This window comes from Oryzias melastigma, linkage group LG7 (assembly GCF_002922805.2).
Source record: "Oryzias melastigma strain HK-1 linkage group LG7, ASM292280v2, whole genome shotgun sequence".
Lineage (NCBI taxonomy): Eukaryota > Metazoa > Chordata > Actinopteri > Beloniformes > Adrianichthyidae > Oryzias > Oryzias melastigma.
Window position 1 is genome coordinate 30,960,361 of NC_050518.1, and position 14,152 is coordinate 30,974,512.

A 14,152-nucleotide genomic window follows, 5' to 3' on the forward strand; every position below is an offset into this window, starting at 1 on the left:
AGTAACAGACTGTCAAACTATCCACAGTGAATCCCGCTTTTCTCAGTCTTTAATGTTTTAAAAAACAAAAGTTAATTGGAAATAATAAATCTCTATTTCATTTATTACTGCAGTTCAGCAGAGGAGGAAAAGATTTGGTCCTGACAAAAAATGAACATGAAAGTGTTATGGAAATTTTATTTTTGATGTTTTTTATTTTATTTTACTGAACGTTGATTGAAGTTTTGAATTTAAAATGCCCTTCACTTGCACTTGGGCTTTTGTTAGGTATTTTATGTTACAGCCTTTTATTGTTAAGAAAGTTTATCTCAATACAATGTTACAAAATAAAGTATTTCTGATGAAAACTGTTAATTTTGTCATTCTTGTTTTCATAATTAATGTAGAACTGCTAAATTTCACAAACCACACATTTTTTTCCTTTAAAAAGGCCACATGGAAATTTGCGATTAATCGCGAGTTAACTCTGGACAAAATGCGATTAATCGCGATTAAAAATGAGTTTTGGGTGAAGCTACAGCTGCCTCACCCAGCGCTGTTTGCCGGACTTTGAACAGCAAACTGGTAAATTTGCTGCTTCTTTACCAAATAAACCTTGGAAAACACACACACAAAAAAGGTAATAATAGAAGAAACATGTCTTAAAAAAAATAGAATTTTTATTTTTTATTGTAAAAAGTAAAGAGTGCGGAGGCACATTGCTTTGCTCCCCCTTCTGCTTTTAATTTTCTCTGATTATTTTCCTTTTTTTAATCACACCACCAACAACTTTTTATACTTTTAAACCATCGGGTCGGATTTATTTTTCTTTTTTACTCTAAACAAAGGGATTTTTTCCTGCATTCCTCTTAAAGCATTTTATCTTGAGCACTACGTGTACTTGGCCTTCACGCAGCTGAAGCCTGATATACGGAGCAGCAGCTAACACAAGGCTAACTAGCAGCAAAATGCCTTCCCTTTCCACAAAGGATTACCAAGACCTTCTGGAGAAGATCACAGCGCTGGAAACTAAGGTTCGCCACATAGAAGTGAACGTGGAGGTAAATGGACTTTATGGAAACAACACAACTTTGCCACTACCTCATCTCAGCAGAGAAGAGAGAGCTAACACGCAGCTAAATGGCACAGATTCTACGGAGAGAAAGACAACATCTGTGGACAATAACAAACAATCAAAAGATAATCCTCCCTGGAACCATCTTGGAGCAAAGCCAAAGAATAAGTCCAACAGTCCAACGACATGGTCAGTGACATGCAGGAGAGATTACTGCAAACTGTGGCAAAGTATCCATCAGTACAAAACATTGTACTACACACAGGGTCAAATGATGTGTCCAAGCAAAAATCTGAAGTTTTAAATCAAGACTTCACTGGACTGATAAGAACTGTGAGCTCCATGAATGCAGCTGTCTTTATCAGCGGTCCCATTCCAACAAGTCGAGGAGGAGAAGAGCGATTCAGCAGGCTGTTGGCACTGAACAGGTGGCTTTCTACGACATGTGGTGAAACAGGAATTCATTTCATCAACAACTTTCACATTTTCTGGGAACGCAAACATCTTTTTAAAGAAAATGGATTCAGTTTAAATAAATCAGGAGTTAAACTGTTCTCCTCCAATCTCTTCTACTCCCTGCGTCATGCCAAGACTAAGATTAATTTATCTGAGTGTCAAGGCCAGACACAGACTGGATCCACACGAGGAATGGAGCTGCCCCCACTGGAGGAAAACATCAGAAACGGGAAACCTGCCTCCGAACACCGGAAGAGGAAAAACAACGAGGACGATGGACCCTCCCTTTGGTGGACCGAGCAGTAAAGGCAAGGACAGCCAAAAATATATCAAAAAATATTTACATTTATTTTCGAAAAAAATATCTCAGTGAACAAAAATGGGCCCTTAAAAGAGGTCAAAGCAACAAAAGTAACTGAAACTTTAAATAGGAGGACAAATCAACCAACTGAACAGACAGACCAACAAACTGACCTCCCTAGTTGTCTTCTTCTTCTTCTTCGAATGCCTTTCCGGCAGGCTATACACCAACGAGTGCAATGCTGCCACCCTCAGATTAAGAGAAAAAAAAGAAAAACTAAACAAAACTAAACTAGATCAAATTCTGAAAAACAGTCCAGTCTGACGAAGAAAGTGAAGGACAGCACACCTTACAGCTATATTCTGAACACATAATGGTATGATGCATTGAAATGAAAATGTAGAGATTCCTAAATCACTAAGTCGCATGAATAACACATGCCTTTCAGCATCATATTTGCTGCAACTAAAAACCACATGAGGCACCGTTTCCCGCTCCCCACAAATACAAAGGCCGCTGTCATGCCTGTGAACTGTAAATAAAAAAGCAGCCAGACCACAATGACCCAATTTCAACCTGGTAACTACCATCTCCTCTTTACGACCTGAAAAAGGCACCTGCAGAGGGCTCTTCTTTATACAAGTCTGACACAGTCTGCCTCTTTGTTCCGTGTCCCATCCCATTTGCCAAAGTTTGTTAATATATTCTGTACGTATGCTGCGACACTCCTGTTAACAACCACATCCACATTTACCTTCAGAAGAGACTCTTTTGCTAGTCTGTCAGCAGCTTCATTCCCATTTACCCAGTGGCGGGCCGTGCATTTCACACCTAGGCCTTCAGTAGTGCTCCATCTGAATCAATCCAACCCTCATTAACTATTTTATGGCAATAAAACTTCTACTGCAGGTACAGCTGCCACACACACACCAAAAGCATAAAAAATAACCTGATAAAATTTCAATATTATGTAGGGAGATAGCAAAATTTTACTCACCAAAAATCCAGATTATTTAAACACAAAATCCATCCTTTCTATCCTCAAGAAGATTTCAATCACTCTGTCGTGCAGAATCCGTGCGTTTCGCAGATGGAAAGTGTTCCGTGGCTGTGATAAGCTGGAAAAGGCTGCATGCGGGAAATGTTCTGGTATTCCTGAAGCCTCTTGTGGTCCAGGAGGGAGACAAACATCAGTTTTTGTGATCGATCAAGGTCTGTGTCTGGAAAATAATATTTGCGCGAGGATTTTGCGCTGCACGCGCCCGCGGTGCGTTCAGGAGCCTCGTAGATTTCAGCTTCACTCCCGCTCAATGGAGTCACGGAACTCCTTTACCCGTGCCAGACAAAACTGTGCCACAACTTTACCCAGACATTCATTTTCCACCAAAAATCAGACGATGAGACGCTTTCCACTGGTAACATCTTCAAACCTGACACGCCGCTCCTCGACACCTGTGTCCGTCACATAACGCAGAACCAGAGCGAGCTGCGAGCTATCCAATCATAGCACGTGAAAATGATGACGTTTCCGAGGGCCTGCTAGCTGGCCTTGGTTTCGTCTACTCCAAATCTGATTGGTTGAAGCAACAGTTTGGTCGACAATTATTTTATGCTACAGGGCCCGCAGAACTGATTGTGAAGGCCTCCGGGCAGATTTCTTTGACCCTAGCAACAAATGGTGCTGCAATGTGATTGGTTAATGCTTAAATAGGAAAATACACGTCTGGAAGCAGCGCAACCAGGGAGACAGCAATGAAAGGACGAAGACAGAGCATTTGGAATTATAGAATACGTATTCACGGAAATAAATAATAATTAATATCAGTCTGTGATTCAGATATTTTTAGGCCAGCAGAGAAGGCCTTGCAGGCCCTGACGGCCCGCCACTGCATTTACCCCAGCATGTCCCAGAACCCAGAGAAATGAAACATTACAACCCAAACCCTCCACCTCAGAAAGACTCAGTAAAATCTCATACAGTAAATCAGGACGCGACTCAGATTCTCTGTGAAGTATCACCAGCAGAGCAGATAATGAATCAGAACAAATTATTACACGGTCAGGAGTATGTTCCTCCACCCAACGCAATGCCCACAAAATTGCTAGCAGTTCCACCGAGAACACAGATAATCTATCTGTTACACGCACACTGAGACCTTCCTGCATTCCATTCACAAGCACTCCAAAGCCTGTTCTTTGGGATCCAGTCTCCTTCTAGCCATCAGTAAAAATTTGCACAACGTTCACTTGGCTCTGCAGAAAAGATTCAATCCGTTTACGAATCAATTCTTTATTTAGTCCAATTAGTTCCACATCAACCTCCGGTTCAGGCAGGCGCCACAAAGGTATTACTGGCCAAACCATGCCAATCACAGAATCCTTTGTCAACTTCATCTCTCCCAAATAGTTAGCCACATGTGAACCTCCCTAATTGGAAACACAAGGGAACATATATAGTGGCTGATCAGACCAACTTGATACACAAGGGGGAACTGAAAAAGACTAAGACAACAGAAATACAGCAAACACAAAATTAACTTGTCCATCCTAAAGTAAACCAACATAGAAAAATACTAAAACTAATAGACATAAAGTAGAATGTAAACTGAATCAATTTTTAACTCAAAAAGAGTTTCTCCTCCCCCGGGCAGTGGTTCAGTCCAATTAGTGTCCTGCTGCATATAAGGCCTCTGCCGGCTGGCATGGTTTCTTTGAGTCAGGCCTGACATGGTGGCTCCAGCAGACGGCGGCAGCAGCAGCAGCAGCAGCAATGGTCCCCACAGCACCGGTAACTCAAAAACACAAGATTAAATTAATGAAAGAAAATTCAAATAAAGCTTAAATTATGTGTCAATAAATTTATATTTTTTACACAGAAACAAATGTGTTTCTTATAATTGAAATAAAATATATCTAAAGGCGTGTACAGGTGAGTGTTTGGTGCAGGTTACTGCCCTGATGGTATGGCAGCGTAAAGAGCCATCACACTCCCAAACACCACCAAACCAACAAACTCCTGACGGTTCCCCCTGACTCCCTTCACCCTCTTCACCCCACCTGAAATTCATTGAGCAGATGATGGAGCGAGTCGGGATTGGGCTTCGATCTACCCCTCTGGCCAATCCATTTTTGTCCCCCATAACTCTGTCACCAGAATGTTTGAAGGGACGACGTAAAGCCCCACCCTCTCCTGTACAACTCATATCCTGTCCCTGCAGTCAGATGTTTGATGTGTTGAGGGTCCAGGCTGTGGATATACCAACAGTCATGTTCTCCTGAAAAACCTGGGACCCTGTTCTCTAGAAACACACACCGTTTCTGCACTTGTCACTAGCAGGAGGAATGTAGTCTGGCCAAAATGCAAACAAAGGACTTTAAAAGAGGTAAACATTTCCTCTGCGCCTTTCCAGAAACAGAAGGTAAATGAAAATATTATTACTCCTAGACCTCTCAAGTTAGCACTTCTAAATGTCAGGTCTTTAGCAGGAAAAACATTTTTAGTTAATGATTTTATCACTGAGAACAAAGTTGATTTTATGTTTTTAGTTGAAACCTGGTTAGATGAGAATAGTAGGGGAGCAGTTCTCACAGAGTCAGCTCCTCCCAATTATGGTGTTATCAGTGAGGAAAGAACAAGCAGAAAGGGCGGGGGGGTTGCAGTTTTGTTCAATGAAATGTTTCAGTGTAAAAAGTTATCTTTTGGAAACTTTCCATGTTTTGAATATGTAGCCCTACAGCTGAAGGCCTCACTCAAAACCATATTTATCAATATCTATCGCCCACCTAGATATAGTCCAGAATTTAACCTTGAGTTTAGTGAACTGCTGTCTATAATTTGTCTTGATTTTGACTGTATAATCATGGCTGGAGATTTTAACATCCATTATGGAAATCTTGAGAACAAAGGGACTAAGGACCTGATAAACACTCTGGACAATTTCGGGTTGACTCAACATGTAACAGAGCCCACACACAACAGAGGGAATATTCTTGATTTATTGATTTCCAAAGGTCTGAACATCTCTAAGGTTACTGTATGTGATTTAGGTCTGTCTGATCACTGCTGTGTTTTCTGTGAGAGCACAATTCCAGTACACACAAATGTTTTGAGGGAGGAGATCACAAAACGGTATATAACTGAAAATACTAGTGAGATGTTCAACCAGATTTTCTCACTGACTCCTCCCCTCTCAGGGGATTCAGTCAATGAACTTGTTAATAACTTTAATTCCAACATGTCAAATATCATGGATAGCATTGCTCCTAGTAAGGTGAAGGTGATCTCTGGTAGGAAAAAATCTCCATGGAGAAATTCCATTCTGGTAAAGAACGGAAAAAGAGAATGTCGGAAATCTGAACGCAGATGGAGAAAATCTAAACTACAGGTAGATTATGACATCTATAAAGAGAAACTTCACTTATATAATTTACAACTGAGCAATGCAAGGAAGTCCTATTTTTCTGAAATTATTACCAAAAACTCCCATAATGCTCGGGCCTTATTTAATATAGTCGACAGGTTGACAAAACCCCCTGTGTCAGTGGCACCAGAACTTTACTCCACCAAAGCCTGTAATGACTTTGCCAAATTCTTCAGGGACAAAATCAAAAACATTAGACAAACAATTGTTTCACCAACTACAAGTTCAGGATATGAACCCTATCCACTAGAAACCAGTATAAACCCAATGGCTCAGTTTCAACCCATAAACAGTAAAGAACTGCAGGACATTCTATGTCAACTGAACTCCTCCTCCTGCTGTCTGGATATTCTACCCACAAGCTTTTTCAAAAAAGTTTCAAAGATCCTGGAACCAGCCCTGCTCCAGATTGTCAACTTGTCGTTAACATCTGGTGTTTTCCCAGAACCACTGAAAACAGCTGTAATCAAACCTCTCCTAAAAAAGGACGGTCTAGACAAAACTCAAATGAACAACTACAGACCGATATCAAACCTGCCATTTTTAAGTAAGATCATTGAAAAAGCTGTTTTCCATCAGTTAAATGAATTCCTAATAAATAACAACTGCTATGATGTCTTCCAGTCCGGCTTCAGACAGAACCACAGCACTGAAACGGCTCTGACCAAAGTGACTAATGACATACGTTTGAATACAGACAGTGGAAATATGTCAGTGCTAGTTTTACTGGATCTCAGTGCTGCGTTTGATACAGTCGACCACGCAATACTACTCAGACGACTGGAAAACTGGGTGGGTCTCACTGGGCCGGTACTAAACTGGTTCAAAACGTACTTAGAAAACAGGAAATATTTTGTGTCAATTGGTAACTTCACTTCTGAGCCAATAGAAATTACATGTGGAGTGCCCCAAGGCTCCATCCTGGGACCACTTCTATTTAACATCTACATGCTCCCACTGGCCCAGGTTATAAAGAACAACAACATTAGTTACCATAGCTATGCAGATGACACACAGATATATATTAGACTGACACCAGGAGACCGAGGCCCTGTACAGGCTCTTGGTAAATGTATTGAGGACATTAATGACTGGATGTGTCACAACTTACTTCAATTAAACAAAAACAAAACTGAGGTTATTGTCTTTGGGGCTAAAGAAAAAAGGTTAGACGTCACTACAGAGCTTCAATCTATTCAACTAAAAACTACCAACCAGGCCAGAAACTTGGGTGTAGTGATAGACACAGACCTAAATTTTGATAAACACATTAAGGCAGTCACTAAATCAGCCTATTATCATCTCAAAAATATCTCAAGGATTAAAGATCTGATGTCTAAGCAGGACCTGGAGAAACTAGTGCATGCTTTCATCTTTAGTCGACTTGATTACTGTAACAGTGTTTTTACAGGACTACCAAAAAAATCCATCAGGAAACTGCAGCTTATTCAGAACTCTGCTGCTCGGGTTCTCACAAGGACCAAGAAAGTAGACCACATCAGTCCAGTTCTGAGGTCTTTACACTGGTTACCTGTCTGTCAGAGGATAGACTTTAAAGTTCTGTTACTGGTTTATAAAGCTTTGAATGGTTTAGCACCAAAATACATGACTGACCTCCTGACCCAGTATGTACCAGCCAGACCTCTCCGGTCATCAGGATCCGGTCTTTTATCAGTTCCTAGAGTCAGAACTAAACATGGAGAAGCTGCATTCAGCTTCTATGCACCACAGATCTGGAATAGACTTCCAGAAAACCTTAGATCTGCTGAAACACTCAGTGTATTTAAATCCAGGTTAAAGACTCACCTGTTCTCAGTTGCATTTGATTAATATGTATTCAAAAGTTTACGTCCGCACTTTTTATCTATGCTTGTTTTAAATTAAAATCTTTTTACTTTCTTTTAATTTTATTTTAATGATTTGAATGATGATGAATGACATTTTTACTATTTCTTTTGATTGTTTCTTTTAATGTTTTATGTAAAGCACTTTGAATTGTCTCTGTACATGAAATGTGCTATACAAATAAACTTACTTGCCTTGCCTACATTAGTTTTGTGTAATTTATGCATTTTTTAAGCTATATTTGCTGGTGGGGCTCTGCCTCCCCTTGACTTCGTGCAGGGACATCCTTCTTAGAGAGCGCTCTGTTTTTCTTGTCTTGCATGGAATCATATTTGGGGGCAGTCCTGGCATTTGGGGTGGGGACATTGCCCCACCTTGCCCATACCTAGATCCGGCCTTATTTCTACCCCTCTCTGGCTCTCTGGTAAAAGGCTAACCAAACAGGGAAGTTGGAGGCTGACTCCACCCACAGCTGAAATGTGAAAATCTAGTCAGAGGGGCGGGGCTGGAGAACGTGACTGTTATTACTGGAGCTGCAGATCATATTCTCAGACTTTTGCAATGACGTAAGACTAGAATGGGTTGACCAATCACAAAACTCAAATGTAATATCTTGATTCAACCTGTAGGGAGCAGCGCACGGTTTTTGACAATATTTTCAAGAATTAAACAATTTTTATTTTAAATTATCAAAAATTTGGCAATGACAACAGACAACAATTTTAAAGCCCCATTTATAGAGGTCAACAGACAAAAAATTGGATTTAAGGTTTTGGTACCCTTTAAAGAAAAATACAAAGGTTTTATTTTAAAAAGTTAACTGTAAAGTTTTTCAATAAAGTAAAACATCTCACTCCGCGAGCCTCTATAGCACAGTAGCCATAGTGGTTAGATAATCGAGAACTAAACATTTAGACAAATTCCAGTGTTTTAATCGCTATCCATGGTTAAAAAATAGATAATTATTAACTGTGTTCATTTTAGAAAGTTAGATTTATGAATTTCTAGCTAAAAACGCCACAAACATTTCAAAATATATTTTTTTCATTGTTGACATTACACTATCACTAGAATTGCTCCATCAAGGTGATCCTATGTGACACAGGAAGTATTTTATTTTGAAAGGAAGTCTTGTGAACCTCTGTTAAAAGTTATAAACCATTTCATATTTGTAAAAGAAATATATATATATTTTCTATTAAAGTTTGTTATACTGATGCCAAAAAATAATAGTTTATTTATATTTAACATTAAAATAACATAAATACAAAGTCTTGTTTTTCTACAGGATGAGTGGCTCCTGCTGGGTTGTAGTCAATGAGAAATTGACCCAAATGACTGTGTTGAAGGTTGCAGAGCCCTGATGCTAGGTTCTTTTTAGAGTTTTGCTTTTGTTCGTGCCAAAAATTAGGCATAGGCATAAAGGTAATGAATGCAAATCCAAATTTCTTCAAGGCTAAAGTCAGACTATGTGGCTCCTTCTATGTTTTGATCAGTAGAAAACAAGACCAAATGGGTCTTTTACTGTGAAAGGTTGCCGACGAGATAAACGCTCAGCTGCAGCATCTTCCTGAGGTGACACGAGACCTTCTGGATTCCGGCTGTCACTGGAACTCAAACCCACACCCACACCCAGCCCCTTCCTCAGCAGAGAAGTGAGGATTCAGACTTCAGATTTTTACAGCCAAATGTTTTCAAAAGTTGAAGATCTTTATTTCATTTCCAGTAAAAACAGCGTTAAAAACGAATGATCATGAATGTGATTTTAAAAATGTGCAGATTAAAAGCTTTTGCTAAAAATAAATAAACAGTGATTTCATTCAGATCCTAAAAGAAGCTTTGATGTAGGGTGAAACCAGCTCTGCGAGGAGGGAGGGAAGATGATCAGTCTTCAGATACGTCGTCAAAGGCCACGCCGGTCGCTTGCAGCTTCCTGCACAAACACAGATGGTCTGCACTCAGATGGATCACAGAAACACAAACTCAGCTGAGGGGTTCATTATACTTTTTGGTTCCTGGGTTGATGAGTGAAGCTCCGGGAAGTCTTCTTTTCACTGTCACTGACGAAGAGCCGTTCTGCTGCAGCCTGGGCTCCAGCTCTGCAGAGAAAACCAAACATCCTTCAGCTCTTTCAGGGAGGCATCTGACGTTCTCCAAGGAAAAATGGCCGTTTAGTCTGTACCATCATAGTCTGAAGTTGTCACAACTAAGATGGGTGTAAAAAGCAGTTTTATCGCTCACAAACCATGTGTTACCACTCTTATCGATTTTGATGGTCCTTCGTGTTACCCCCGCGACAAAGAGGCCAAACCCCAATATTTGTTCTATTTGGGTTTCAAATAATATTGACCCCAATTTAGCTCAGTTCAGATGAGGTATTGTTGCAGCACGCCATCAGCTTCTGCCAGAGCCACGTGGTGTGTGATTCTGTTGCTAAGAAACGATCTGCAGATCTTCATCAGAGTGGCTTTTATCATGAAGGCTGTGACGTGGAATACGGAGCATGTTTGTAAATGTGAACGCGAACTGTTGGTTTCTTTAAAGAGGAAATCCTCATATCAAACCCTGAGTGAGTGTGCACAGCGCATTATGTGTGGGATTAATTACACTAAGGTTTTATAAAAAGCAGGAGTCATAAATGAGATGCAGATCCTGAAATGACAAATTTTTAGGAGAACATCCGCAGCTACCATGCATTAGTGTGTAGGCTTTCTTAACGCACTGTTTGCAGCATTTTTCCCAAGCAAGTAAATTCAAAGCGTACTGAGCAGTTTACCTGAAGTCCACCTGTGGTGGCTTTTCATTGGACTGGCAGCAGGACTTTCACCTGCAAAACAAACAGATTGCTTTCAGTTCAGTCTGATCAGCCCACATAAACAAAAGCTTCAGCGGGTGTGGTGCCAAGTTCCCCCTGACAAAATATGTATCCCCAGTCTCAGGCATCGTTGATTTGTTTTGCAACACTCCTATTTTGTCCCCAAAAGCATAAAAAGAAGGTGGATGATTACGATACAATATTCTGAGGCTTTTAGGAGTGTTTTTGGTCATATTTGCATTTCTCATGTTAAGAAATAAAGAAAAATTACCCTTTTTTGACTAATTTACGATAAAACTCACAATTTGTGAAAGTAACTTTGTGATGGAATCATGCAACAACAGAAAATTATTAAATAATTGTTGTTTCTAATAATTATTGCAAATTATTGGGAGCACAGATTCAGGCAGACTGGATCAGCAGCGGCCTGAAAGAATCTGTCCGTGTCATATCACGTAGAATATGAGGGAAAAAAATAATTCAAACTCCCAAAAAGCCCCAGGATAAAGTATATCGCTATCATCCACTTTCTTCAAACAAATCAATGATCCCAGAGACAGGGGATACAAATTCTGGCAGGGGGAACTGACCTTGGCACAACCCTGGCATGTTTTCTCTGGAGTTCAGAAGTGCCTAAGCAAATGAAGGAGTTCCTGCCTTGCTGTGCCAGCCTGTCCGCCATGAAGAACAGCAGCTCTCGCAGCTCCTCCGTGGCCTGGGGGCCTTCCATCCTGCTGAGGGTCAAAGCTGGCGCTCCTGAGCCCGATCCCACGTGCAGATCTGCAGTGGCGCCGTGCACCACGGCAGTAGCATCGGCGCTCTTGCAGGACGCCCTGCGGATGGCAGCGACGTGTCACCATGTCCCTGACACTACTGGCAGTGGGGAGGGGCAGCAGGCCGGACTCTCACCTGAGCTTTACGATGTATTCTTCCGTGGATTTCAAGGCAAGCCTCTGTGTCTGAGGAGAAGATGCTGTTAGAGTCATGGCGAGCTTAAGGCACGGCAGGAGACGGACACTTACACGCTGCATAAGCGCGTCCTCCGACAGCTCCGACCTCCAAACAGATTCTGCGTCTGTCAGGCTGCAGGACATCACAGCATTAGTAGGACTTCAGGAGGAGGAGCCAAACACTGAGCTGGCCCCACCCTCACCTGCCTTCAGACTATCAGCAGATATAAGCAACGCGAACTGAAACTCATCAGATGATTCAGTTGGATTCTTTGTTCAGCAGGTTCAGTTAAATACCAGCTGGATACTCTCTACTTCCTGAGGGCAGGTGTTCTGGCCACGCCCTTTGCAGATGCTCCAGCTCTCAGGTGTGGTGTCTTTCACCTCTCATGTTCGCTCACAAAGTCATGTACCTCACATGTGACGTAAAATATTTAACATACTGTATCTATTTGACACTATCAACAAAATTCCAGTAGATTTTGAAGGAGAAAAGCGGCTCTAGACGCTTTTCTCCTTCAAAATCTACTGGAATTTTGTTGAGCGTGTTAACAATTAAAAAAATACATTAGATCAAAGAACATAAACACTGGAGCTCAGGTGTTAAAAGGTTAAACATCCGGGAGGAGAACGTCGCTGTGACCTGCAGCGACGGCTAAAGACCGCTAGCAAGTAGCATTCTCCGTCCTACCTGATGGTGAATGTTCCCGCGCTCCTGCGGGTGGAACACAGATACTTGGTTTTCTTTGCGTCAAATACAGCGCAGAAGGAGCATTCATTCACGGCCATCGTCTGCTGCGTTTGTTGTTCTTCCGCTTTCATTTCTTCTTAAGACCATTTTCTAGTCTTTCATTGACGCTCCGACTCACTTCTGCCACCTTCTGGTCTGGAGTGGGAAGTCAGCCGAAGTCCAGCTGCGTTCAATGTCAAGAGCTGGACGGAGTGCCCCCCCCACCTTCACGTTCCAAGATCCCAAACATTTTCAGCACATGTTTCAATGTCAAGGCCCGGGGGCCGGATCCGGCCCTCCATATCATTTTATTTTATTGTTATTAATATTATCTTGTACTTAGTTCTAGCTTATACAATTTTGACAAAATATATTTTTTATAAATAAAATATTGAAAATTATTTAAGGTTTAAGTTGATTTATTCTGGAATAACATTTCTGCCTTTTTATTATTCAAATAAAAGAAAATGAGAGAGAACAAAGAGTAGAAGAGGTGACGGTTGTGGAGCAGGAAGTAAGAAAGATTAGTAAAGGTGAAGTGAGAGGGGCTTTGAAGAGGATGAAGAGTGGAAAGGCTCTTGGTCCTGATGATATACCTGTGGAGGTATGGAAGTGTCTAGGAGAGATGGCAGTATGTCCGAGCAGTGCAGGACATGTATGAGGGCTGTAAGACAGTGGTGAGGTGTGCTGTAGGGGTGACAGAGGAGTTCAAGGTGGAGGTGGGATTACATCAGGGATCAGCTCTGAGCCCCTTCCTGTTTGCAATGGTGATGGACAGACTGACGGATGAGGTTAGACAGGAATCACCATGGACTATGATGTTTGCAGATGATATTGTGATTTGTAGTGAGAGCAGGGAACAGGTGGAGGTGGAGTTAGAGAGGTGGAGGTTTGCCCTGGAAAGGAGAGGAATGAAGGTTAGCCGCAGTAAGACAGAGTACATGTGTGTGAATGAGAGGAACCAGAGTGGAAGAGTGAGGTTACAGGGAGAAGAGATAAAGAAGGTGGAGGAGTTTAAGTATTTAGGGTCAACAGTACAGAGTAATGGAGAGTGTGGAAAAGAAGTGAAGAGGAGAGTGCAAGCAGGTTGGAATGGGTGGAGAAAAGTGTCAGGTGTGATGTGTGACAGAAGAGTTTCAGCACAAATGAAAGGAAAGGTGTACAAGACTGTGGTGAGACCAGCCATGTTGTTTGGACTAGAAACAGTGGGACTGAAGAAAAGACAGGAAGCAGAGCTGGAGGTAGCAGAGATGAAGATGCTGAGGTTCTCTTTGGGAGTGACCAGGATGGATAGGATCAGGAATGAATACATCAGAGGGACAGCACATGTTAGAGGTTTTGGAGATAAAGTCAGAGAGGCCAGACTGAGATGGTTTGGACATGTTCAGAGGAGAGACAGTGAATATATTGGTAGAAGGATGCTGAGTCTAGAGCTGCCAGGAAAGAGGTCTAGAGGAAGACCAAAGAGGAGGTTTATGGATGCAGTGAATGAAGACATGAAGGTGGCTGGTGTTAGAGTGGAGGATGCTGAAGACAGGCTTAGATGGAGGAAACTGATTCGCTGTGGCGACCCCTGAAGG

The 14,152-nt window shown here is 41.6% G+C and overlaps 1 protein-coding gene across 2 annotated transcripts; it reads right to left on the reverse strand.

Annotated features, from left to right (window-relative positions):
• Positions 1-9,768: 9,768 nt before the first annotated feature.
• paxx (PAXX non-homologous end joining factor) lies at positions 9,769-12,722 on the reverse strand. Of its 2 annotated transcripts, none has more exons than XM_036212982.1 (7): positions 12,534-12,722; positions 11,915-11,975; positions 11,802-11,845; positions 11,550-11,725; positions 10,854-10,904; positions 10,083-10,176; positions 9,769-10,010 (listed from the first exon to the last, which is right to left on the reverse strand). In XM_036212982.1, exons 1-7 carry the CDS (start codon positions 12,662-12,664, stop codon positions 9,962-9,964), a joined length of 606 nt encoding a protein of 201 aa, XP_036068875.1. In that variant the 5' UTR covers positions 12,665-12,722; the 3' UTR covers positions 9,769-9,961. The 2 variants fall into 2 exon arrangements, with proteins under 2 accessions (XP_036068875.1, XP_024119855.1); XM_024264087.2 differs by having other exon boundaries at positions 11,802-11,851; positions 12,534-12,718.
• Between the last annotated feature and the right edge of the window lie 1,430 nt (positions 12,723-14,152).